At 45.1% G+C, this 27,945-nt stretch overlaps 2 protein-coding genes across 11 annotated transcripts in view; one reads left to right on the plus strand and one right to left on the minus strand.

Annotated features, from left to right (window-relative positions):
* Nucleotides 1-27,945, minus strand: part of Wdfy4 (WDFY family member 4) — a 228,631-nt gene that overhangs the window by 27,767 nt on the left and 172,919 nt on the right. For all 6 annotated transcript variants that reach the window (XM_039095074.1, XM_039095077.1, XM_039095075.1 and 3 more), the window contains 2 exons: nt 3,207-3,249; nt 2,037-2,156 (listed from right to left, as the gene is read on the minus strand). In XM_039095074.1, the coding sequence (XP_038951002.1) occupies nt 2,037-2,156; nt 3,207-3,249 (163 nt within the window). The remainder of the gene's footprint in view (nt 1-2,036; nt 2,157-3,206; nt 3,250-27,945) is intronic.
* Nucleotides 3,170-27,809, plus strand: Lrrc18 (leucine rich repeat containing 18). Of its 5 annotated transcripts, none has more exons than XM_017600081.3 (5): nt 3,170-3,443; nt 3,850-4,011; nt 8,394-8,490; nt 22,138-22,999; nt 27,481-27,809. In XM_017600081.3, exons 4-5 carry the CDS (start codon nt 22,236-22,238, stop codon nt 27,503-27,505), a joined length of 789 nt encoding a protein of 262 aa, XP_017455570.1. In that variant the 5' UTR covers nt 3,170-3,443; nt 3,850-4,011; nt 8,394-8,490; nt 22,138-22,235; the 3' UTR covers nt 27,506-27,809. The 5 variants fall into 5 exon arrangements, 4 of the variants coding, with proteins under 4 accessions (XP_017455570.1, XP_063131427.1, XP_017455569.1 ...); XM_063275357.1 differs by lacking the exons at nt 3,170-3,443; nt 3,850-4,011 and adding exons at nt 4,717-4,877; nt 5,675-6,453; XR_010058292.1 differs by lacking the exons at nt 3,170-3,443; nt 3,850-4,011 and adding exons at nt 4,718-4,877; nt 26,267-26,402 and having other exon boundaries at nt 27,481-27,560.

Consider the following 27,945-nt stretch of genomic DNA (forward strand, 5'->3'; position numbering starts at 1 on the left):
GGCCCTGAAGCCAGTGATCCACAAAGACTTAATAGGGGAGAGAGGAGAAGGAAGAGGAGGGAAGATTGAGTTCAAGCTGAGCCTGTTCCAACTTGACCCAAATCAGAACATGACCACCAGGCACTGGAAAGGGACTTTGAAAAGGATGCCCATTGTCCATATGACTTTTAACTGTTGCCCTTACTACATCATTTATTGCAATAGTTCAGGGACCTGCTCTGAGTCAAACTGGTTTTACAGAAAGCTAGAAGTTATTTGTTTGGGGTGAGGGTGGAGTGGGTGGGACATGTTCATTTTTCTGGGGCCCACCATCTTTTGGACATTTAAGACATATAATGCTGGCCCTACTTGAGAATTCACCTTGGTGGGGATGGGAAGGACATTGGTGTCTTCAGAAACATGATCTGTGTGTTAGGGAGAAGGGAGAACGCTGAGTATCCCTGGGGTTTGCATCTCTTTGAGAGAGGTTATTTCTTCCTAAAGCTCTCTCTTCTCCTAGAGCCTGTACACAAAATGCTCTAAGTCATTGGGCTAGCACTGAATCACAGCCCCTTGATAGAGGGACAGTGCAGTTACCACCTCAAAGGCTGGCAGAAAGCAGTCAAGGACAAAAGGGAAATATTTCCTCCTCAGGTTCCTGACAGGTCAGAATGGTTAATACCTGCCAGAGCTTTTCATTTCCCCAAATTTCTAGATGTTCAGGAATAATGTCGTGTGTGTGTGTGTGTGTGTGTGTGTGTGTGTGTGTGTGTGTGTGTGTAGAAGGCTGCATGTATGTGATACAGGTATGCAAATGCTCAGGTGCCCATGACTTCCTACACACTAACAGGGTAGAGGAAAGGTCTTTACTAAACTACAAGCCCACTCCTTTAGCAAAGCTGGCTAACTAACAAGAGTGCTGGGATTCCCACCTCTGGCCCCGGTACTGCTACTGTAGGATACACTGCCACATCCACTGGGATATTTCCCTGCTCCCCCTGCCCCCCTGCCCCCAATTTCCCAATTTTTTAAATACAAGGAAGTAACCCCAATTCTAAATACAGGGCATTTGTTAAACAGAGAACATTTATATAGTAGCCACCACTTTGCAAGTATGGGTTGATCCTTCAATTTTGAAAGTTCATCTTTGTAAGGCCTTGGTCACAGGTGGACCATTAGTGTGAGAAAACAAAAAACAACAACAACAACAACAACAAAAAAAAAAAAACAAAGTGTGGCTGGTGGGAAAAAGTTGCTGAATTCTCTGTCTTAAGTGGAGATGGGAAGTCACAGAAAACTGAGCCGCCATCTTCCAAGCCTGGGCTCTTCCACTTAAGCATTTATAGGTCAGGGTGGTCAGGCTGCTCTGATGCATGACTCATGAACTTCTGTTCTTTGCACCCTGACTAACACATTTCCTGGTAACCATAGCACCGGGGTCCAGACCTACTCCATGACCCGGTTGTGTACACACACACATGTGTACACCACTCATACTTTGCTGTGTGCTTTTCCTCCTCCTGACTCCTGTATGCTGAGGTGTAGGAACGGAGGCCAGGAGGGATGAGTGGTTTGAGCTAGCCATGAGCCTTTGCACTCATGGTTATGCACGTCTTTGGGTGCCAGGTAGAGCTCTAACTCTAGAGCCACACCAGGCAGAGTGGGCTACTCTCTTTTTCTCTTCATCTCTCTGTCTCTAGCTTCTTTCCACTCTATCTGCATATATTGACACCAGGAATAAATCCCATGGCTGGGCTCACTGCGAATCTAGCACCTTCAATGTTGTCCTATACAAGCATCTCAGGAGATGAGCGACAGTTTCTTTCAGGGGTGACTGGGAGTCCTTTGAGGCTCCTGTTAGGCACGTTTTGATTAACATAATCACAGATGTGTTGATCCCTTCACTGGTGCATCTGGGGCAGGAACCCAGGTAAAGACAGCATGGATTCAGGAGAACCTAGTGACCTTGAGGCCCAGGGAGCTGAACTTCACAGCAAGGCTCGGCATGCTCATGACAGGGACAGAAAGCCTGTGGCATGTCCCGGAGAACACCTTACCTCTGATGTGTAGTCGGCAAGGACCCAGGGAAACACGGGATACTGCATGTAGTCATTGTAGGTCCTTCCAGCCAGCGTGTTGAGGTACATAAGATATTCAAAATTGCTCATCTCCCTTTTCTACCGGAAGAGACACAAGGAAACAAACCAATACATCCAATACCCTTCTGAGGTCATTCAAACCTGACAATCCGTCCCCAAGAGGAAACCTAGACTCCGGGACAAGAACACAAAGGCAACTGGCACCTAAACTATCTGTCCACGTCCTATGCAGGAACCAGCACCAATGCAGGGTGGCATCCATTGATCTGAGTGGGAGTGGGAGGAAGCCAAGCTGGCCGAAGAAGAAGTAGACCAGCAATCTGAAGCGAAGGGTCTGGCTGTCTTTGATCTTAAACCTTAAGCATGACACTCAAACGCTAACTGAATGCCAGCACAAATGCTGGGGATGATCCCACTGCTGACTCTTCCACCATTAGGAAAAACGAACTGACAATGGTAGTTGTAGAAATGGGAGCCCTCGGGTTGGGGATTTAGCTCAGTGGTAGAGTGCTTGCCTAGCAAGCGCAAGGCCCTGGGTTCGGTCCCCAGCTCCGAAAAAAAGAAAAGAAAAAAAAAAAAAAAGAAAGAAATGGGAGCCCTCACCACTCTCCCTCGGATGCTCTGGACAAGGCTTTTTTGTCCCTGTCTGTCTATATTAATTTAACACTCTTTCAGGGGCTCTCTGGCTTAAGCTTAGCATCCACAAATGGAGATGTGGGCTAACATTGGGAAGATCTGCAGGGCTGGCTTCTTTGGGGCCTCTCCTTCACTGGGAGTACAGACTAGTGACTCATTTGTGCTGGGAGCCATGCATGTCTTCCTGAGAAGTAGTGTGTGTGTGTGACACCCCCTTCTCCACAGCATATGTATGTGTGCACGGCCTCAGTGAGGAGAGGATGTACACCCAAAGCTTCCATACACTCTCCGGTTCCCAGCCAAAGACCTCTCAACCACAAATCTTCCATCCTTGAGACCTTGTCAGAGAAAGATCTGGAATCTGGTAAACTTAAAGCACAAGCTTCCCCTTGAGTATGTGGCATACCTCCTTTTGCTGGCTCTGAGTCCTTTCTGTTTTACACCCCGCAGGCTACCCCACCACTACCACCATCACCAGTGAACGACGGTTACCTGCCACTTCTGCAGCATGGTCCTATCGAAGCCTGGGTGCCTCCTGTGGTACAGAAAAACAGTGTGACCAAATATCCTAGGGCATGAACATCAATATGGGAGATAGAGTTTCCTGGGGATTTGTGGGGTCAGGCATTCTGGAAATCCTCAGACTTCTACAAGCATGTCACAATTCTCAGAGGTCAGCACAGACATATCATCGCCTTGGCTATTCTTGCCTTGCCCTACGGACTAAAGGTTAGTTTTTCACACCCACCACCTTTAAACACATTCCAGAACATGCCTAAGTGTAACTTGCGGAGATGTCCCCAGAACATGAAGAACGGGGTCATGGACCGCATTCTCAGCCCCTCCTGGATTCTCGTGGCGTATCACTTGACCTCCTTTGCCCCATATATCCTCTTAGACACCAAATATAAATATAGACGTGATTCAGGGGAAAATGCAAACACCATGAGGGGTTTCCATTACAACATTACAACAGTCTACAAACTACTGTTTGAACTCAATCAGCGTAATTAACAGTTTCTAAGTGTGCTGGTGCAGAAAACATTTTCCCGTACGAATGACCGTATGCTTGTGGCTCTTTGTTTTTAATTATTATGCATGGACTCTGATCACACCACCTCAACTTGTTCAACAGGCTCCTAGAGACCAGCCCTGAGTTTGTGTCACAGCCTCGGGACTGTGCTACGCAAGCATGTTTTCAGTTCTGACATGATCAAGCACATGCCTAGATGGTTCTCGTAAAAGGTGGCGCTATTTTACACGTCTGCAACGAAAACATACGAAGTGAAGCAAGGAGGTAACAGTGGAGAATCTATGTGGAAGAATGCGTCCAAGAGGGCATCAAAGCACACTGTTGGGGAGGGTTTGGGGAAGGAGCTCCATCTCCTGACATTCAGCAAGAACTTGTAGAGTTCAATTATTCAGCCTCTGTGCTGTTCTTGGCCATGTTTTCCTCCCTGCAAGGTCTCTGAGAGTTCCACTCCACCCTCAAGATCAGGTCTCTGCTCCATCACGCCAAGCCATATGATATCTCCCCAGACTGCTCATCTTCTGATCAACTGTTCACAAATGGCCCCCCGTCTCCCTATACACATGCCACTTGCCATTCCAGGCCTTCCATTACCAACACACACACACACACACACACACACACACACACACAGAGAGAGAGAGAGAGAGAGAGAGAGAGAGAGAGAGAGAGAGAGAGAGAGAGAGAGAGAGTGAGTCATGGAGGACAGGCTTCCCTGATTGCTATGAAAGCAAGTAGAGCCAGGCTAGTGACGATGATGGTTGCTACTCGGAAATCCTGGAATATCCCTGAACGTTCTGAGCCTTCTGGAGCTATGAGAATGCTGAAACCTCCTGAGCTTTTAGTTTTTATTTTAAAATATGAAAGAAGAGTGAGAATTTGGGGTAAAATGTGGCCTTTCAGAGTTCAGGGCCCGAGAAAGCCTCTGTCAACTGTCCTTTCAGAAACATTCTAGAACTCTGCCTGTGGTCATTTGTGAGGTTTCTCTAGAGCGGAATGGGGTTGGGCAGAGTGGGGGCTCTCCTTTCCCATCCTGTAGATCATCGGCTATGAGCTCCAAGAAAGACCTATCCTTTCTGTTACCACCAGAGAAAGACACCATTACCAAATGGTGGTAAGACAGCCAACCAAAAGTGAGTTCTACGTTTTAATGTATGGTTTCTCAACCATAGGTCTTAAAAGTAAGTCTGTCTCTTAAAGCCCTCCATGAGTTGGTTATACATACCTGGTGATTAATAAAAGAGTCACTTCTTTAACTGATAATTGTTTTGTCTATCATAATAAAGTGCGTTTGAGACGAAATAAGATGTCGGATGTGGCTCTTGACTTCCTAAAGCCCTCCTGAGTTTTGGGAGAGGCAGTAATGGAAAGACCTGTGGCTCTGAAGCTGAGGAGATCTGGACTCTCACTCACTTGACACCATTTGACTAAGGGACTCAGACGGACACCAGGACTGTCAGAGCTCTCGTTCAACATGCTAGCCACACTTGTGTAGTAGTGTGGAGAGCAAGTGTTATTGTGAGTATGGTTAAGGCTGGAAGAGGTGTGATCACAGACTCCTCCCTCATAGGTGTGATGCTAACAATCACCAGTCAAGCACAGCAGGTTGACTGTTTTCTACTACAAAAGAAGAGAGTCGTAGCAAGAGTGGGCCTGCTTTCTAATGAGATTGTGCTCAGTTCTGCCGAGACCCTTCTGGATGATTCTGGAATGATATATATCCTCCTCTGTTAACCCAGTCAGTTTCCATAGTTAACCAGGAATCTGTATAGAGTCTGGGCCCTTGGACAACTTGGAGCTGAGTTTAGAAGAACAGAAGGACTCAAATGAAACCAATGAAGATGAGAGAGTGTGGCCTTGTCTATTCTGAAGGTGGCCCAGCTTGGCCTTCACAGAAGACACACCACACCTACTTCCTCTCCCTCCCTAGGTACCATTATTCACCCTCTGCTGGATGACTTCCAAAGATGAGGAAGCGGTCTCCCAAGAACTTCATACTGGATCCACTTTCTTTATTCTGAGGGGACTTTCACCCAGGCTTCTCCATTGTGATATCATGCTACTTGGGACCTTCCAGACTTGAAGTATCTTATAGATCAATGCTTAAGGGTTACTTCATGGTCATGCTTTAATTCTGCTTGCTGGGGACAGCTCCACCAGACCAGCATCTCAACACCACATGACACTAATCTTCTGGAAGGGTGGTAGTGAGAATCCCAGCTGTGTTTTGAGAACCTATATCTTCCCTAGAGGGCTCAACCCAGCTATCTAGAGTTGGGCCTTCAGAGGTGTTGGGTTTGTCCCCAGACTAGAGGGATTTTTTTTTTTTGCCAAGTACCTGGAATCTATATTTTCTCCATCCAGGAGAGAACCTGGGGTCCCTGCCTCTGAGACCAGGAGTCTAGGTCTAGCCCCAACTTGAAATACATTCAATGAGGTCCCAAGCTTGACATGGGCTTCTGAGTGAGAGCAGAAACATCTGCATACCCCTCCCTCAACCCTCTCACTTCTCCCATGTTGCTTTGTGTTTTACGAGACAGTTTTACGAGACTTGATAGACCAGGCATATGGGTAACTGGGAGATCTGATTCTCAAATGAGGTCATTTCAGAAACGAAACACCAACAAACAAAAACCCAAACACACCCCTCCCAAATCTACAATGAAGAAAATTTACTAATTTCAACAAGCTGGAACCATCTCTCTACTGGTGGGTGTGTTGTACATCTCGGGATAGGGAAGCCTGTGCCTTGCACTGTTCTGGGCCCCACAACGTCTCTGGGTAGGGGGAAAATGTGCTGAGTGGATGTAGTGCCTTACATGAGCCGTCACCTACCAAGAAGCCAGGAGGCTGGCACAGGAAACTTACTTTCCAAGTTACCTTGTTTGCCCTCAGAAGCAAATTCAGGCTAACCTGAACCCCAATTTTTAGGTTCAGGTAATAGATCAAGAGAAACCAAGGAGGAGAGCTAGGCATGGTCATTCACACATGTAAACCCACTCCAGAGGAGGCTGAGCAGGAAAATCACAGATTTTCCTGTGTTTAAAAAAAAGCAAAAAAGAAAAATATCCAGAAGAAGACAGAAATATGCTTTCAAACCAGAGGCTTTCCCTTTGATTAAGGGACTGTTGATCCTTCTCTCATGGCTTTCTCTGCCAGCCCACTAGCATGCACACCTTGTATACAGTTCTAGGCCTAGTAAGAATATCTGATGACTGTCTAGCCTGGTCTAGATTCATAGATAGCTCATGTGTGCCTGATTCTCACTGAGGCCCATTTCCTCGACACAACTGAAGATAAGGACTTTTTCACTGCATCCTCTTCTGTATCCTACTGCCAGAGTTATGCCTGACTTCCTTTCCTTAAGAGTGTATACATGGGCACTTTAAAGATCGTTTTTCTTCTTACATATATTTTTTTATGAAAAATATTGATTTCGTGTTTTTACTTGATTTCCTGACTTTTAAATTTTATTTCTCACTTAAATTACATATATATTATATATATTTCTATTATAAATATACCCTGCAGTAAATTTTTTAGTATTTTAAAAAATTTCTAATTATATTTGTTAATTCAGTTAAATCACTTATTATATAAATTTGGCAGTGCATTTTGTCTTTATCTTTAAGTAAAACATAAAATAGTAGTGGTATCGTGCCATCAAAATCTTTATTTAATGATGATTTTTTTATATTTTTAAATTAAAATTAGTTCATTTTGCTCTTCTATACTTCAAAGTTTTTTTATTGCTTGGATTAATTATGAATTTGAAATAATTGATAGCCACTCATTTATTTTCTAAGTTCAGTGAGAGGAGTTTATAATATTAGTTTTTATTTCTCCACATTTAACTTTTGCAATGTCATTTTCTTATTTTCAGAATAACATTGTTTTGGCTATTTTTCTTAAATACAAGAAACTTAACCTAACGTACATTTTCAACCTGTGAGCCATGACCCCCTTTGGAGGCTGAGAGACCTTTCCACAGGAGTTGCCTAAGACCATCAGAAAACACAGATATTTACAGTTTGGTTCATAACAGTAACAAACACGCATTTAAGAAATAGCAACAAGAAGGATGATTTCCTGGTTAGGGTCACCACAACAGGAGGGTCGGAGCATTAAGAAGTTTGAGAACCCTTAGCGAAAGGAAGATACTCCTTGGCCGACAAAGCCAAGAAACAGACAGGCATAGGACGGAAAGGCTGCAGCCTCACTCCCTGATGGTGTCACAGCAGCACCAACAGGAAAGGCAGTGCTTGCCTGGGAAGCATCACAGCCACCTTCACTGACACCATTCAACAGAGAAAATGACTGCAGACTCGCTGTGGATTCTCTGATAATAAAGTAAACATATAAACAATAGCCCCCACCCCAATGGAAAGCAGGGAGACCCACGAATACAGGAAAATTAACAAGAAGCTCAAATGATTGGTCATGGGGCTAGGTGCCCTGTGGACTTTTCAGTGTGCACTAGGGTGGTTGCCATGGAGAGCTGCTTTGTTGGAGACTCTCGCCCTCACTCTTACCCTGTGGTTAGAAGCCTGAGGAAACACCCAGTTGTTTGGCTCAGGGATCAGATTTCCTCTTCCTGGAAACAGGTATCCCAGAGACGCTTTCAAGCCTGTTTTCCTTTCACTTTGTAGGCTGGTGTCAGGTTATGCTAATTAACACCAAGTACCAAGATTCTTGTTGCCTGGAGACAAAGTTTCACAGCGAAGGAGCTTAAGGACAAAAAAGCAGGTAAGGCTTTGCTCCCTGGTGGCCATCACTTAACTATTCTGCTTCGAACCTGCCTTTCCCTCTCCTCTGAGGACACAGCTTACAAATGCCTGCTCTCCCTGCTGCTTCATTTACCGAGTCCGGACGCCATCTGATCAGCAGATTAATTATTTAGGAGAGGAGGCCACACACCCAGAGTCCTGTCGAGGACAGCTGGCGGGGGACACAGGTTGGTCTTCAGGCGCCTGGAACCATGCACATGCTTGGCAAGGGAGATCTATGACCAGTGGGTACATGGCGTTTCTCTGAATACCTTTGCTGGCCCGTGGCAGGGGGAGGTAAGATGCAGGCTCAGAAAGGCCTTATGCAAGAATCTTATGTAAAGTCACCCATAGGTAAGGACAGAGCGGTGACTGGCCTCCAGGCTAGAGAGACCCATTGTCCTCTGGGTTTGAGGGTGTGCTTCTGGAGCAGACAGAAGTGTTGAGACAGCTACCACCCCCTGCAGAATTCTGGAGTGTCCAACCCTGTCTCCTGGTGGTTTGTCTGTGCTGCTGCTTGGTGTCACTAGCTTCTTTGTGAGTCTCCAGGGGTCCCCTGGGGCTGGGAGGGAGACAACTTCCTAACCCGCACCCTTCTGTTGGCACAGTAGTGGGGAACCAGGTGATCTTTCCAGGCCTCTTGTAGCCGTGCTTGCAAACCCCAGGCATGCAACTGGCACCTGAGATCATCACCTATTCGATTCATGGCCATCATTCCCAGTTCCCTATCGGTCTCAGATAATGAGACCTGTCTTAATACCATAGCTGGGTCTGCGAGCTACACACACCTTCTTTTCTGTCTGTGCAAAGCCGTGAGGATAGGACTTGGCCTGGACAGGACAAATAGTCCCCCAGGATCTAGCTCAGCTCCTCCAGCTCCTAGAGAAAGTCATGAATCAGGAGCTTCCTCCTTGGCTCGGAAAAGCCAAAGATGTTACAGGACACTGTGAAGTCAAACTTCCATGGAAAAGCTAACTGGGAGGGCACATGGAAGCCAGAGACGCTGGCCCTAAGTTGGTAGTGTGTGGCCTGATAAAAGAAAGGCTGTCAAGGCCTTGGACGTTATTCCTGGAAGAAGTGGGGGTGTAGGAGTTAAACAAGATGAGGCTCACAAAGCACTTCCACAGAACTAAAGACCCCGTTAAAAGGGGAAGAAATGAATAGTAAATGCAAGGCCACTAGAATCTTTCAGTCTGTTTTTTTTTTATTTGTTTGTTTGTTTGTTTTAGTTTCCTCTGTCTAGCTTACAGTCTAGAAGGCTCCAAACTGCTCATACAACAGACTTGAAACATACCTTTGGTGGCACACTACCTTTCTCTCCTGCTACCCTGCTCTGTCTTCACCCGCCCAATTCTCCCCTCTTGTGTCTCCCCAGCAGCCAGCTACTCCTAGCCAGGCACATGCAGGCCTGCCCCTGGGCAGGGGGTCCCTCACACATATTAAGCATCTTTCATGCCATGGGTCTTATATATCCCGCAAGCCTTTTACCACCTTGGTTTACCTGAAGAAACTAAGTCAAGAGAAGACAAAGACTCCCTGCAGAAGTTACCTGTTAGCAGGAAGTGGGTGGCTAAGGCCACAGTCCTACGCCTTTTGCTTCCATGTGCCAGGCCCCGCCCACATTCTGTCTACATCCTCATTCTCTCTGCTTCAGATGTTCTCATGTCTCCTCTAGGACCCCAGCTCCTTCCACCTTCAGCGCGTCTGTCTTTGAGACAGCCCATGCCCCCATCCTGAACTAGTCTTCCTCCCATCCTCCCATGTGACATCTAAGCATTCAAGTAACAGTGCAAATGCTACCTTCCTAGAGAGGACTTCCCAGCCTCCTCTGGAATTAGCCTCTCCCCTGCCCCTGGCATCTGCTTCCTGACTCCAGCACTCTCTGCAAAAGCAGAGCATTTACATCCCTGGAAATGACCCCCTGACTTCTTGATTCGCTTGCTCGGCAATTGGGAAATTCATGGAAACCACAACACCGTCTGCCTTAGTCATTCACTGCCTGTCACCTGACCTATAAGTACAACCGCCACAAAAACCGATGAATGAATGCATGAGTGAATGAATGAACGAGTGAATGATTAGCCTGAACTGTAGCTGTAAATACATCTATAAGCTGCCTTTACATTCTGTTACTGCTGGCGTGGTATTGATGGCCTGTGTTTACAGGCTGCAGTGGTTTTGTTCAGGGGTCTGCAAAGACTATTTCCCACGCCCACTAGTGACATAGCTGGCAAATGGGGAGTGACAAGGGCTGATGCTGGGAAGGAGAAAATGGTGTGCGATGCTGCTGGATTAATCTTAGTCCACAGGTCCTGGCATCACTACATTGCCATCATATCCCTTAGGATACGTTAATCACTCCATTTATGCTTTTGACAAATTACCGTTTACTGATCTATTTTGCAGATGAGAAAACTGAGCCCGGACCTATTATAGCACCCCAATTAGGCTGGCAACCATGGCACCTGCTGCTTACTTTTCTATAGTCCTTGCACACACATCTGGAAAGGGACAGACAAGATGGCCCCAACATGGGTTGTCTGCAGGTTTGAAACTTTGATTTATCCTCACACAGTAGTAGTTCAGATGATTTTTGGTGACAGTCATGTCTGTCCAAAGTCAGGAAGAAGGGGTCACTCATATGCTTAACATCTTAGAGTCTTGCGTTCACACACACACACATACACACACACATACACATACATACACACTCACACATACACACTCACACATACACACATACACATATACACACATACACACATATACACACACATACACACACATACACATGCACATACACACACATACACACATACACACACATACACACACATACACACACATACACATACACACACATACACACACATACACACACACATACACATACATACACACTCACACATACACACTCACACATACACACATACACATATACACACATACACACATATACACACACATACACACACATACACATACACACACATACACACACATACACAGACACACACATACACACACACATACACATACATACACACTCACACATACACATACACATAAACACATACACATATACACACATACACACATATACACACACATACACACATACACATACACATACACACACATACACACACATACACAGACACACACATACACACACACACATACACATACATACACACTCACACATACACATACACATACACATACACACATACACATATACACACATACACACATATACACACACATACACACATACACATACACATACACACACATACACAGACACACACATACACACACACATACACATACATACACACTCACACATACACATACACATACACACACACACATACACATATACACACATACACACATATACACACACATACACACACACATACACATACACACACATACACACACACATACACATACACACACATACACAGACACATACACACACATACACATACACATACACACACATACACACACACACACACACACACACACATGCCTATAAAAAAAATCTATATTTTTTTAAACTGAAAGTATTCCTGACCCTGACCCAAGGCTAGCCATCACATTCAGCAACCATCAAACATTGGCAGGCCTAATCTCCTTTCGATCACAAAACTTTTTAACAAATGTGTTCTAGAAATAATTTTAATGTATATAAAAAAAACAATAAACAAGTTAGTTGTACCAGGGCCAAGAGGTGTTGTGCAATGCATACAAAAATGCATGTACTGCAGGCCTCCCCACACAACATGGGCCCTGTGCACCTTGAAGGGTCCACGTGTCCCCTTGTCTTCCAGGATGAAGAAAAAACCTAGGAGTCAGGGGTGGCTGGCATAGTATACCAGCAGTTCTCAGCCTGTGGGTCGTGACCCCTTTGGGTGTCATGTATCAGATAACCTGTATGTAAGATACTTACATTATGATTCCCAACTAGCAAAATTACAGTTATGAAGTCTCAAAGAAATAATTTTACAGTTGGGGGAAGATCACCCCAATGTGAGGAACTGATTTAAGGGTCACAGCATTGGGAAGGTTGAGAACCACCGTAGTACATGAAGCTGTCAGGCTGAACTTTACAAGGGGTTTCTACCCAGCATAGGTCTACTGTTGGCAGGTTCTATCCAACTGTTCTTGCTCCCCTCCACCCCTCTCCACCCCCCTCCAAAGGCTGCCCTGTATCCCGGCCCCCACGCCCCACTCTGTATTCTCTATCGCCAGCAGTGGAGGCTGAGGTTCATGGGGATCAGAAGGTTGTCCAGTCTCCCTCAGATGGTGAGTGGGAAGCTGATGGTCAGCTCTGTAACCTACCTACTCTGCCATACTGCTTCTCTGAACCCCAGTTTTTTGGCCTGTCAAAGGAAGGGTGGCTATGAAAGAAAAAGGGAGCAAACGTGTCTGCAAGAGTGGAGCTTGAACCATGGCAGCTGCCACATGGCTGAGCCCACTGCCCAGGGTCTGGAAGCAGCCTTTGACAGGGGGTCCTTTGTCCTCTGCTTGCATTCAGGTTGCTTTGTGTGCTTGGAACTTGGGGTTGATGAACAAGGCCTTTCTAGTCTGTTAAACTAATAATCTTAAAATTTTATTTTAATTGTAAGGCACCTATTCCCTTTTGTTCCCTTAACAAATCCAATTAAAACAGAGTACATCCAGAAGTACAAAATAGACGCCATTAAACCAATAAGAAATCATAATCTCTCATTATGGGGCCATGTGACCCCTGGGGAACTTTTGCTCCAAATAAAAGTTGAATTCTTATTACCCACCAGGGGGAAGAGGGCAGTTTGACAGAGAGTGGCTTCCAGGCGGCATGCATGCCAAGCCACGCTGGTGCACAGAGAGGAGTAAATAACAGAGGGTGGGCACGCCCGCAAACACAGAAGGTCCCAGCAAGATCCGCAGAACAGCATTACAGATTAACCAGATAGATGCCAGATCAGTGCAGGATCACCATGCCTACACACTGCTGCTCTTCAGACTGGGAGGGAGCTGGGATGGGATGGGAAGAAGATTCCTCTCCGATGTTAGAACAAATCTCTGGGTGAGCTGGGGCAGATCACTCAGCCCCCCTATCCCACCTGATCACTCAGTAGCCTCCCCTGCAGAACGGGAAGAACAGCCCTGATTCTGAGGGGGGAGGTGTAAGGACAGAAGGAAAGACAAAGAAAAAACCCCAGTGAAGAAAAGGGCGGGCATATGTGAGGCTGATTTGGCTACAGTGACACCAGGAGAGATGCAAAGGGGGCAGGAAGCATCGGCTGACAGGTGGCAGCAGATGACATAGTGTACAGCTTGGTGTCTCTCTCTCTCTCTCTCTCTCTCTCTCTCTCTCTCTCTCTCTCTCTCTCTGTCTTTCTCTCTGTCTCTCTCTGTCTCTCTCTGTGTGTCTCTCTGTCTCTGACTCTGTCTCTCTGTCTTTCTCTCTGTCTCTCTCTGTGTGTCTCTGTCTCTGACTCTGTCTCTCTCTCTTTCTGTCTCTCTGTCTTTCTGTCTCTCTCTGTGTGTCTGTCTTTGACTCTGTGTCTCTCTCTCTCTTTCTCTCTGTCTCTCTGTCTCTCTGTCTCTCTGTCTCTCTCTCTCTCTCTCTCTCACACACACACACACACACACACACACTCCTATATCTGCCTATGAATATGTTTATGAGAAACATCCTTGTGCAGACCAGGCTGGTCTTAAACTTGTGATGATCCTTTTGTCTCTGCCTCTCAAGTCCTGGAATTGCATGCATGCCCCACTATTCCCAGCAGAAGAGTTAGCTTTTAATGTGAGCTCATGTGGAGAACATCACCCAGCTCTCTCCAGGGCAAAAGCACGACTGCTTAGACAGGAACAAGAAATTCAGTTAGCTTCTTATCACAGGCCAGGCTGGTTGAAGATCCTGTCTCCTTGGATTCTTAGCTCATTCAGAATAAAAAAAATGCTCACATTAAGTTGGCTCGATGAACAAGGAGGAGGTGAAGGACAAAGTCCTCGTCTTCATCCCTGCCCACACAGGCAAGCAAGCACACAGGTTTATATACGACTTCTAAAATCTTTTTCTCATTTGCTTTTTTTAACAGTTAAACTACCCCATCAATGCTATTGAACATTATTAAAACTTATATCATATATATGCACACATATGCATACATCTCATATATGCACATATATCTCACAATGTGCATATATGTATATATGCATGTGATATATATATGCATATACATAATTTCCACAAATATAGACAACTCTACCACACTTGGGTCTCACTGTCATGGAGCCTACTAGTAAGAATTCACCTTCTTGGGAAGGAGTATGACCTTAATATTATGTTGCAGAAGGCTAGGCAGGCCTTTTAGCATGGTAATACTAGGATTCCAGAATGCTTTTGCCATTTGAAAGTCAACAGAATCCAGCATTGTGACCTCTTCGGGAGACATTTGTCACCACTGTAGCACAGGTGACACAAAGGAGGTTGAGGGACAGCAGATGACAGCGAAGGTTTGTATATACCTTTAGCAATCGGAATCATCTAGGTTTGACTTTGACTGTGCCCTGTGTGACCTGGGGCAGGTCTTGATGGTTCTGAGTCTCAGTTCCTTCCTTTAATAAACAGGATTGGTCTCTGGTGTGATGGCAGTAGGGACTAGACACATGAGGGCCCTGTAGCACATTCACATCAAGGTCCTCAGCATATCTCGCCCAGTCAATGATGGTGCGTGACTGGACAGCCAGCAGCATTAACACAATAAACATCAGAAAACCCTGAGATCAAGTCCCTGTAAGAGCTATCCACGCTGTCTACGTTTGTCTGAGGTAGAGGCAGTTAGTAAAAGAGTGGAGCACTTCCTAGTTGCACTCCCAAGCAGCTCACAGTCCCAGGCCCAGAGTGGGTGCTGGACAAACAGTAGTTTCCTCCTGTGCAGACTGTGAGAGGGCAAGCCTGATTTGGGGATCTGTGAGGAGTTCCAGAAACACCATCTCCACACAAGGGTCTCAGTGACCTCAGTGTCTCTGCAACCCAAGTGACTAATTTGGGTCTTCAGAGTGAGTGGACCTGTTTGGGAAAAGGGGCCACAGGGAATGATATGAAGCCATGTGGGAAATCACACAGGAGGGAAGCCAGCCTCTTCTCTGCTCAGTAAACGAGATGGAAAAGAACAAATGCTATCAAAGGATGCTCAACCTGTGACGATCAGGCCTGGACTTACTGACTTCCAAGGGCGGGGGGTGGGGAGTAAAAGTAACATACACAGCATCATACTTGGAAGTTTTAACTTGAATTCTTTTCAAGTTAAAATTCTTAACAATGTGACATACCATTCCCCCCTCTCTACCAACAGCAGGTGCCATGTGGCTCAGCTGGAGTGTTTGGGGAATTGAGAGAGTTATGCATTGTTCTCTTTCAAGTGAGGAGGAGGGTTTGTTGGGGTACAACACTATGCCTCGTTCATAAGCATCTGTGCTTTGGGGTAAATGGATTTCCCAGGAAAGTTCTCGTTATCACCTAAGAGACGGCCCACAAGCAAAGGGTATTTCTCATCTGTGTGACACAGTTTCCTCCAAACAGTGGCATTTGGCCAGTCCAGTTCAACTCTGGGTCTACACTACATCTAATGTGTCAGCCAAAGAATGAAGTAATTATTATGATACTATGTTGGGAAATTATTCAGACAAATTGAACCTGTAAGAACAGTGTTACTTAAAAATGAAGTCTAAGACTCATGAGTGGGAAGCACCAGACACATACTAGTATTATGATGATTATCAAGATCTCGGAGCTGAAGATGCTTGCAAATGTTTGGATGGTATTAAAATATAGGTTGCCATTACATTTTTAATTTAGATATCCATGGGGTGTCCTTCCATGCTGTTTCATTCACAATGACTAGATAGAAAAATTATTCAGAAATTAAAATCAGACCAACTGGCCCACTTTTCCCCCCAAGTTAAAAAAAAAAAAAACACTGTAACTGTAAAAGACAAGAAAACAGGGCTCACTTGGAACCCTCTTGTATGAGGTTTTGTAGTGTTCAGGTGCAACAAAATCTATGACCCATCTATTCCCCACTCCCTCCCCACTCATAGCCCATCTGTCTGTCTGTTGTATTTCGGTGTCTTTCTCCCTACGACTGCAGGGTTATGTGGGCTGCGCACTGTGGTATTTGAAGACTTCCACGAACTGAAAGAACAGTCTACTTAATAAGTGTTGATTCTATCTGTTTAACTTTTCTACTGTCAGTATTTACTCCCCTATTCCATGGGTGTATGGGCCTGGCCTTAAACAAAAGAGTAACAGGGGAAAGGTCCCTGATTTCTCTGCCCCTGACATAGAGCTCACGGCACTGCCTCATTTTAGCGGCGCTAAAGAGCTTCCAGGATCAGAAGTGTCTCTGATCAGCCCAGCACACCAGGCCTTCCACAGCTGATGATCCCAGCCATCAAAGAGTGGCCTTGAGGAGATGCATTAAGGAGGGGGAGGTGCTCCTCACGCTCCCACCTGGCTTGATCTGTCTGGGGATCCAGACTCACTAGGGAGGTTTCAAAGTGCATTAGTCCAGTCAGACCCCTACTCTGCCTTAGGCTGATTGATGGACAGGCTCTGAGCCAAAGGTCCCATTGGAGAGGGGCTCCTTAATGGAAGGGTATGTTATAGTCAGGTCCTCACTGATCCCTTGCTTCCACTGCTAAGACCTGGTAGAGCTTCTTCCCACAGCATGGGTGAGCTGTGTGAGCAGGTTCAGATGGTCTGGCTGGATCCTAGTCTAATGGGAAGCGTCCGTTCTTGTCTAGAAGTCTTCTAACCAATGCTTAATTTATCTCCAAAGAAGAAAACCCAATGGCAGTCAACCTTTGACAGGGCAGTCTCGTGGCCGGGATTAGTGACCATCAAGGTTAGATACCATGCAGGACCCCAGTACGTTCAACCAGTGACTAAACAGATGGATTCAGGCAAGAATAAACAAAGGGACTTGGTTGAAGTAAGTCCCAAAGGACAAAGAAGGACCTCAGAGAAAGGGCAATTTCATTTACCTATGTTTTCAGGCCCTAGGCTGTGGTTGTCGAATATAGGACTACAACAGGATTTGAGACATTCAAATTAACACTGACTCTTGTTTATCTGAAACTCAAGTTTTACTACTGATTCCTCACTTTATTTGCTATGTCTGGGCACTCTACCATGGCCAGACGCTAATGAACAGGCGGTCATGAGTATATGGGCTTTCTTGAGCTCAGTTCATCCTTTTTGTGTGAACTCGAGTGTAGAAGAGTTTCTTGGACATGCCTCCTGTGAATTTCTCTTCCCTCTGCTCACAGCAAAGCTCAAGCGCTTCACGCCCGCCTGCCTTTTAAAAGACAGAATGGGGCTGCTGCAGACACACACAAAAAATGTCCTTGATGTCCATCCTAGGCTGAACAAGGAGGCACAGGGAAAAAGTCACAGAGATTGACTGCGACGTTCCAATTAGTTTCAAGTTCAAAAAGATCGTCCTAAAATGTGGTGACAATACCATCCCAGAAAAGTCACACACACACTACTCCCTGGTAGCCTAGTGTCCCCAGCCTGTAGTCCCTACCCTGGTGGATCCATTTCCTGCAGCTACATAAATGGATTCACTCATCCTACAGACCTTTCAAGTGGCTTCTTCTAGGAAGCAATGTGCTTTTAGGAATAATGTAGGTTGTTGTACACAGGAGTGAAGGTGGTATTTTTTTTTACCAACAATTCTTTATAACTCCTTTAAGTGCATTTTTTTTATTTTTCACAGATAACAGCATAACTATGTAAGATGAGATGTGACCTTTCAGTGCACACACACAAAGTATAAGAAGCAGGCAGAGGTGGTCAGCATAACCTCTCTACTTATGCTCAGCCGTGATTAATACCCATGTAATTAAGGATGTACCTCCCCCTCTGGGGCACTTATGGATGGGACATTGATAAACACAGGAATGAGCTTTCATAGGAATGTGATGTTTTTCTTTTCCTGGAGTAAATACCTGCTGGGGAAGATTAAACCCTCTTATGGTGAGAAAGAGGTTAATTTTATATGAAAGAGCCAAACTGTTTGTTTGTGCCCTACTGTGTGCCCTACTGTGTGCCCTACTGTGATCACTCCATCTCTGTGCCATTGGTTTTATGTTTGTTTTCACTATAGACCTTCTTCCTGTATTCTGGATTCCAGACATTGGCTTACATACATTTCCCTCCACTCTCTGCTTTACCTTCACGTGTTTAATAGTTTGCTCGCAGAGCAAAATTTTTTAAATTTTTCAAGCCCATTATTTTTTATAACATTATCTTTTGGAGAACATACTTTTGCCAAACTACAGTTCGTAAAAATTTCCCCAGTTTCTTCTAAAAGTCTTATAGCTTACATCCATATCCATGATACACTTTGTGTTCATGTTATTTTCATTAACTTGTTAATAATTTATTTCACTTCTTTTAACATATAAATGGGCAATCATCACCCAACACCACTTGCTGGAAAGTTTGTTTTTCTACTAAAACGTCATCAGAAATCAGCTGCCTGTGTTTGTTATGTTTGTACACATTTATGCTCTGGATGGTGTTTCCTGTCTCCTTAGTCCACGTATCTGTCCTGTCGAGGGCACCGGGTAATCACATGAGTTTTTAAATTACTGTATACGAATCCTCCATTCCCTCTTTTTCTCAAAAAAAATTTTTTTATTTCTAATTCTTTTATGTTTCAACACTTTAGAATTTCAAATTTTAGAAATGTTTATGCATATAAACATGAAATATAAAATCTATATATAGGTAGATATGTATATAATCTTGCTGAAAGTTTAATTGGAATCATGATATTTTAATTAATTTCAGGATGATCATAAGGGTTTTCTATTCATGTGGGTGTTGCTTTTACATTTATTTAGATTCTTTTAGGTCAGTATTTTGAAATTTTCATCATAGAAGTCCTCATTATTATATATCTAAAATATGTAAACTTTTGGGAACATTTTTTCCCTCAAGTTTTAGCTTCCAGTTGTTACTGAATAACATGTAGATATGTGGGGGGCAGTGGTTGTGTGTTAGCATTGCTTCCTATGATCTGCTAATCTTGGTTATCAGTTTAAAGAATGTTCAAGAAATTTTGTAACATTCCTTATGTGGAAAATCATGTCACCTGTGCATACAGACATCTTTACTTCATTCATTTCTAATGATATGCCTTTTTTTTTCTTGCATTATGTCACTGCCTAGAATTCCCAATATTATGCTGAGAGGTACAATCGAACCCCTGCCTTATTCATACACCTGGGGTCAGGGAGACATTCAGTTTCTTTTAAAAGAAAGGGCTTGAGTTTTAAGTTGTGTATGTCCGTGTGTCTTGATGTAGTATGTACAAAGGCCAGAAGGGGGCGCTGCATCCTCTGGCGCTAGAATTACAGGAGGTTGTGAGCTCAAGGTGGGCACTGAGAACTGAACCCCTGTCTGCTGCAATGGCTCAGCAGCCTCTCCAGGACCCATGTCTTCTTCCCACTTGGAGAACAAAGGTTCCTAATCTGCCTTGAATCACTGTTTTGCTTCCATACGCTGGTTTTGATTGTTTCAATTTTGTTCAGACTGTGGATAATCTGTGAATGTGCTGCTCCCTTGCTGACTACCTGGAGCAGTGGTTCTGTGGGTCACCACCCCTTTGGGGGTCATGTATAGATATCCTGAATATCAGATATTAAGTTACTATTCATATCAGTAGCAAATATACAGTTAAAAACTAGCAACAAAGTAATTTTATGGTTGGGGTCACCACAACATGAGGAATTGTGTTAAAGGGTCACAGCATTAGGAAGGTTGGGAATCAATGGTCTAGAGCCTACTTCTTCTAAGCTGTTGACCTCCCTCACTTCTGGGCTTCAGTCTTCCTTTCTGAACAGCAGAACAGCATTGGATCTCCTGAGAGACACTGTGTGTACTTAGTAACTAATGTTTACAAGCCAGCATTATGAGTACTGCAGTACTAGATGATCTCTATTCCCTACGAGTTCTGTAAAGGGGCTATTTTCACAAATGGGGAAGACTGAGGCAGAGCGCTCAAGAAAACTGCTAGCTGCAGAACTAGACTTCTAAGACAAGCATGCCGAGGCCATGATCATCTGTCACTCTCTATTCTAGGGCTCTGTGCTCATGCTACCAGTCAGCATACCTATTTATGCAGAGCAATCCTTAGTTGATGTCAGTGTGAGGGATGTAGCAGAGGCTGTGGAGCATGGGAGATGAACAGACGTTCTCCGGAAGCTGCCAAGCCCACCCTGGCTCCCTCTCTGCCTGGGGAGAGGATGGGATTCTGGGTACTGCTGTGAAGATAAGCCCTGACTCCCCTGGCCCACATCACTCTGCAGTCACAGTAACCAAGGCCTGCTAGCTCTTCTGGGTCCCAAATGTGAGAGGAATATGGTAGTCATTTTTAACACTTCTATTTTCCTCCTTCCAAGCTTCTGCTGCCTTTGACAGCAGCAGCCTCTCCCTCCCCAGGATGGTCTTCTGACAATACTAAGGAGACCTTATATGTGAGTCAATCAGGTATCACATAACCAAACACACACACACACACACACACACACACACACACACACACTCACACACACACACTCACACACACATACAAACACACATACACACACTCACACACACTCACACACATAAACACACACACTCACACACTCATGCACACACACACTCACACACTCACATCCTCACACACTCACACACACTCACACACTCACACACATAAACACACACTCACACACTCATGCACACACACTCACACACTCACACACTCACACACTCACACTCATACTCACACACACTCACACACATAAACACACACTCACACACTCATGCACACACACACACTCACACACTCACACACTCACATACACTCACACACTCACACTCACACACATACAAACACACATACACACATTCACACACACTCAGATTCACAAACACACTCACACTCATACTCACACACACTCACACACATAAACACACACACTCACACACTCATGCACACACACACACACTCATACACTCACATACACTCACACACTCACACACACTCACACACACTCACACATACACTCACACTCACACACATACACTCACACACACTCACACACACTCACACACACACTCACACACTCATGCACACACACACTCACACACTCACACACTCACACACTCACACACACTCACACACTCACACACTCACACACATCACTCTCACACACACTCACACACACTCACACTCACACACACACATACATTCACACACACACGTACATGCAAGCACACAGCCTGAAGTCAGGAGGCTAATTCCCAAGACAGTAGCCAGAGAGTGAGAAAGAGAAGTACTGAGTATCCTTCAGCCATGTACCTCTAACACCTGGGAAACTGAAATCTGAAGAGATGAGAACAGTTGAAGACCTCTGTTGGTTGCTGCTGCAGCTGCCCTGATCTCTCTCTCTCTTACCCTGTTTTGTTTTGTTTTTTAATTTTTCCTCTCTGTATCATTAAGGATCACAGCATAGTGTGGGGTCCCCTACTAATTCGATTTGTCTCTTCTGTTCTTATCAGAGCCTACCTTCTAGCAGTTTCATGTGACTTCTTCCTCAAACCCATCACCATCAGCTCGGGAAAAACATTCTTCAAATACACTCCCATACTTAGAGACCATGGCCAAGGGCGGGAAAAGCCCCAAGGGCAAAAAGATCACCCTTAATGTGGCAAAGAATTGTATCAAAATCACATTCGATGGGAGAAAGCGTCTTGATCTGAGCAAGATGGGAATCACCACCTTCCCCAAGTGTATCTTACGGCTCAATGAGATAGATGAGCTCGATCTTAGCCGGAATATGATCAGAAAAATTCCCGACTCCATCTCCAAGTTCCAGAATCTGCGATGGCTCGACCTGCACAGTAACTATATTGACAAACTCCCCGAGTCCATTGGCCAGATGACCTCCCTGCTCTTCCTCAATGTCAGTAACAACAGGCTGACCACCAACGGGCTACCCGTGGAGCTGAACCAGCTCAAGAACATCCGCACCGTGAATCTGGGCCTTAACCACCTGGACAGCGTGCCCACCACACTGGGGGCACTGAAGGAGCTCCATGAGGTGGGGCTACACGACAATCTGCTGACCTCTATCCCTGCCGGCATCTCCAAGCTTCCCAAACTGAAGAAGCTCAACGTAAAGAGGAACCCCTTCCCAAAACCAGATGAGTCAGACATGTTTGTAGACTCCATCAAAAGGCTAGAAAACCTCTATCTGGTGGAAGAGAAGGATCTGTGTTCCTCTTGCCTGCAAAAATGCCAACAGGCCAGGGACAAGTTGAACAAAATCAGGAGCATGGCCCCCTCTGCACCGAGAAAGGCCATCTTTTCCAATTTGGTTTCACCCAACTCAACAGCCAAGGAATCCCAGGAAGAATGGAGGTGACCTGGGACCCTGAGGCAGGAGGGAGAAAGGAGGGGAGATGAGGAAGTGGGCTGCACCCAAAGGAGAGGGCTCTTGTATTACTGTGGGAGCCTTTCCATCCAAGCCATAAAACACTATTCCCTACCTCTTGGACTATGGTTTGGTTGATTGAAGGGCTTTTGGTTACTTGCCATTCTGTGCAGTTCACTTCTTTCCTGCACACAAATATCCATGTTTGCAAGCACAGGGAACCAAGAAAGGACTCTCATCTGTCTCTCCATCTCATTTCTGTCCTGAACTCTCCTGGCGGCCAGTTATGGCCAGGGAATTAATGCTACCAACACACTCTTACTGTCACTGGCATTTAGGGGCATATTGCCAGCTCCCAAGTGTAAAACTCACTCTATCAGAAAATGTTGGATCTAGGCCTTAGAGGCCAGCAGTCTGAGAACATGGGTTGGCAGGAGAGTAGTGGCTGAGAGACGGGGAAGCATCACCATTAAATATCACCAGGAAAGCCAGAAGCAGCTTTTGACTGTTTACACGGTTGCCCTAGGAGTTTTTCTGGAGGTCCTTGGCTGACTGTACCCAGGACCTTTTCAGACCCTTAGGAAGAGGGAGAGGTGTGTATGGGTCACTGTGGTAGGTGCAGGGAGCATGTGCAAAGGAGAAAGGCTTGGCTGGTACTGTATGAGCTGGAAGAGAGGCCAAGTAAAGAGAGATGGGCAGAGCATTCTGGCCTGAGTAACTTAGCAGTCAGGGACTTTACCATTTCAGCTTCCACAAGACCGTCATGCTCAAGGGCTTCACTGTTACGCATTCACTTTCACAGGCTGGGCTGGCAGAGATAAAATCCAGAACCGAGTCTAGAATTGGGCAGATGAAGGCTTATGGCGACTCACCTACCTCCTCGGATTCCTTACTCCTTACTCCTGTCTGGTTCCTTCACCTGAGAAAATGAAACGCTAGAGCCTGTGGGCTTCTGAGCCAGGCAGCCTGGAGCAGACACACAGCAGACTTGTTTCCTCCATGAAGGAAGACTTATGTGCAGCTGAGACATGGCTGTAGGCAGAGTCAGGACTGTATTACTTCTTCAGGCAGAAATGGCCAGGGTGAGGGAACGGTCCCACCGTTGTAAGCTCTCTTCAGACCCGTGGTGCCCCTTTCACTCACAATGTTAGGCATGAGAGCAAAGACAGAGGAAGACACCTTGCACAGGCCTTTCTGCTGATTTGGTTATGCAGCAGTGGCCAGTGCACAGTTCTGGGGGCCTCAGTGCCGGGGACTGGCTCATTATTTCTTCACATTATAAATGACAGCAGACAGCACCCGTCATCTTCCTGCTCCTAGGGACTCATATTCCTTTCTTGATGCTTAGCTTGCAACACTTCTAAAAAATCTCAGAATAATGCAGATTAAAATTCCCATTGTGGTTCCCCCCCAGTATTAAATATTTTTCATTATGACAATAACTGAAGCACAATCTAGTTCTAAATAAAGTCGCTTACCATGTCCACCATTTTGTGGCATAAGCCAGCTACAAAAGGGCATGTTTTTGTCCCAGTTATTTTTCTGTGTGTATGTTTCCACATGACTAAAATTAGAGTCTTCATGTCCTTTCTACCCTCTTCGGAAGCCCATGTTGTCACATGGTCTTTGGAACCAACATTGTAAACAGCTGCAAGACAGTTGTTCTCATGATATACATAAGGATACATTCTTGTGGGCATTAAAGTTGTTTCCAATTTTGCACTAATGGAAATATTTCTGTGATGAGCATCTGGATTGTCACGTGGTTTAGATTATTTTCTGGCAATTCTGCATCCTGAAAATTGTGTGTTCCAGGGTCTATTTTAAAATAGCTGTGACACACACCATTGAGTAGACTGTATTTAACCCATCAGTATCACAGGATCTGCTCACCACATCCTCTTAGATGTGGCCACTTCTCTTTATATCTTTCTCTTCCTTTAACATAGCTGATGATTTATTGGAAGCCCGTCTAAAGATGAGGCTACTGCCATATCTGTAATAGGGTCCTAGGTGTGAGGATCTCTGCAGGAAATATCTATCAGAAGTGGAAATGGCCACTCAAACAGCCCTGATCTCACAAGAAAGATACCCTCAGGTCTGCTTCTGGTACCCACAGCTACATCTACATGGATGGCTTTCCTGACTTTTGTTTCCTCTTCTTTTTCTCCCAGACAAAGTTTCACTATGTAGCCTAGGCTAGCCAGGAATTCACTGTGTATACCAGGAAAATAAGCAGAGGATGAGGCAGTAAGAGAAGCATTGAGCATCCTTTAACCCAGCCCTGCATCTCTAACATCTGGGAGACTGATGTCTGAAGATGTGGGCTTTGCTGTGGGTTGCTGTGGCTGATGTCCTGACTCCTCTCTGATACCCTCTGTACCATCGGGGATCACAGCGCAGGGTGGTAGCCTCTTCTAACTAGGCTCATCTTTTCTGCTCTTTTCACTGGGGACTGTCTTCCAGCATGAGTCAGCCTGCCTCTTCCTCCCAAGAGGAAGATTAAAGGCACCACCCCTAACCTGTTTTCTCTTCTCCACAATTTCTAACACTGCGATGGAGAAAAGCGACACGGATAACTCTCTCTTCCAAGTTTTAGGCAAAACTCTACATAAATAATTTCATAAATTCGCTAGCCAGGTCTTAAGGTTGGGAGCTCTGCTAACAGAATTTGTCAGACCACACAGGAACAGCATATGGTTCCCTTTTAGATGGGAGGCTTACGGGCCTTCCATTTGTGGCTTGAAGACCATGGGTGGAAACAGACATTAGGAGAGTTCCTGCTTTCTTCCTCTCTCCCTCTCTCTCTCCCCTCCTTTTCCCTCTTCTTTCTTTCCTTCTTTCCTTCCCTCCCACCCTCCCTCCCTCCTTCCTTCCTTTCCCGTTAGCCAGCATCAACAACACCTTCTACCAAGCCTGTGGTAAAATAGAGAAGTTGAGCACCCCTCAGTCCCATGACTTGAGAGATTAAGGCAGGAAGATTGCTGAGTTAAGCAGCAGCTGTAATTAAATAACAAGATTGATCAATCTAAAAACATTTAAAAAAAAAAAGGAGGGGGGAATGACAGACACAGTTCTCATTTGAAACCAAGTTTTCATTCCTTTCTGTCCCATCCTCCATTGTGGCTTTAAGCCAGTTCATGACCCCCTCATTAGGATTCTGGGCTTCTTTTTTGAAACCAAATCTGGGTTCTTCTTGAAAGTGCTCATTACGGAACTTTGGATTTTTCATTTGTTTGTATTTTTGATGCTAGTGTGTAAAGACAGAAGAGGCTCAGAGCCCCGTGCTGTTTGGACATCCTTGGTGTGGTCTGCATGAGAACCCAAAGTGTCACTTCTGAGCTTCCTGGAGAAGTGTGGAAGGTTACTTCATTCTTGCGGAACTGCACGGTACATGTGATCTAAAATGCACTCTGATAATGCACCTTTTTTTTTTTTCTTTTTTTTTTTTTTTGAGAAGTGGCTGCCTGGAAGACGGGGGCTGCTTATCTTGTACCTTTCTGAGGTCCTAGGTGAATTCAGTGTTTTAGGCATTTTCAATCCAAGCATGGGGATTTCTACAGGGATCCCAACCTCACGTGTCCCAGTTAGTATGTAGAACCCAGGATGTACACATTAGGAAGCCATGTTCACGACAACAGGTTCATCCTCTCTGAGACCGATGCTTCAGGAACGTGATCTAGAGAGAGCAGCAGCCAGTCTGTGGGTTGCTGTGTAGATCAACTGCTGGCCTGAAACACTTTCTCTAGAGAATGTGTATTACATTTTCTAGATAGCCGCAGAAGTCAGCAAAGAGAGACGTTAAGGAAAACATTGCAGCTACAGCCTGTGCCAGGAAGGGTCTGGGTCTTGGCTGTGGATTCCTCCCTTTGCTCTTTCTGCTGTCCTCTCCCTAACTCATCCCCACTCAAGCTGACACATCTCGGCACGGTGGCCCTCAAAATCGCCTCACAGATTTGAAGCCCTCTGACTAGCTGGCATACACAATGATACGTCCTTTCCATCCTCAAAGAAGCCGCTCCCCGCACTTCTGTCTTTTCTGTGTCTTAGATAGGGTTTAAGCATATTCATCAGGACTGAGAACCAGGCAGGCAAACATCTTTGTTTGTCTGGCAGGCACTCTAGTTAGACACATTTTTAGCTAGGAAGTGCTGGCAGCTACCAGACAAAGACTGGAGAGACGGAGCACTTAGCAGTCATCTTCTGCATCTTACTTAATATTGATGGGTTTTTTCGTGCTATGAAATACCATTGCCATAGTTGTTGTAAGCCTAGGAAGATTTGCTACAAAGCTATGGGTTCCTCTTTCCTCAAAAAGAACAGAAACTATGCACAGTAACAGTAGTCCCTGTTCCTGAGAGCCAGGTACAGCCTGGGTGACCCTGGTGCGACCTCAGTATAACCTGTGTTTGGCGGTGGTGGCCTGGAGCAGTTGCCTTAGTCTCTTGTGTCTATCTCCATTCCCCAGGTTACGCTCACCATCCACCTCCTAGAGTAGCTTATGGCAAAAAACACGAAGACCAATCAGCTAACAGAAATAAACGACTCTGAAGAGGAAAAGTCCCAAATTAGAAGACAGAGTGGCACAGAGAATATTCTGGAAGACAGGCTCTCCGGTGCTGCCCAAGTCACTGAATCACTTTATGATTTTTTACTTTATTTATCTTGTTTCTATGTTGCCTGTTTGTGGAAACGTCTTTGAAAGATATTTCATGTGGTTTTCTAGATGTATATAAAGAGAGCATTTAAGAAGATTGTAGATATACGTTGATAGACAATTAAAGACTTAAAAGTCTACAGTAAGACTGAAAAGTCTTTCGTTCTCTACAAGATGGTATAATCTCACCACCAGCAACTTGTGAAAATTACACGTATATAATTACAGACATCAAGGAGCGAAAACATACATAAAATATACACCTAGAGAAATACA

The sequence above is a fragment of the Rattus norvegicus genome, chromosome 16 (genome assembly GCF_036323735.1).
Source record: "Rattus norvegicus strain BN/NHsdMcwi chromosome 16, GRCr8, whole genome shotgun sequence".
NCBI classification, from domain to species: Eukaryota; Metazoa; Chordata; class Mammalia; order Rodentia; family Muridae; genus Rattus; species Rattus norvegicus.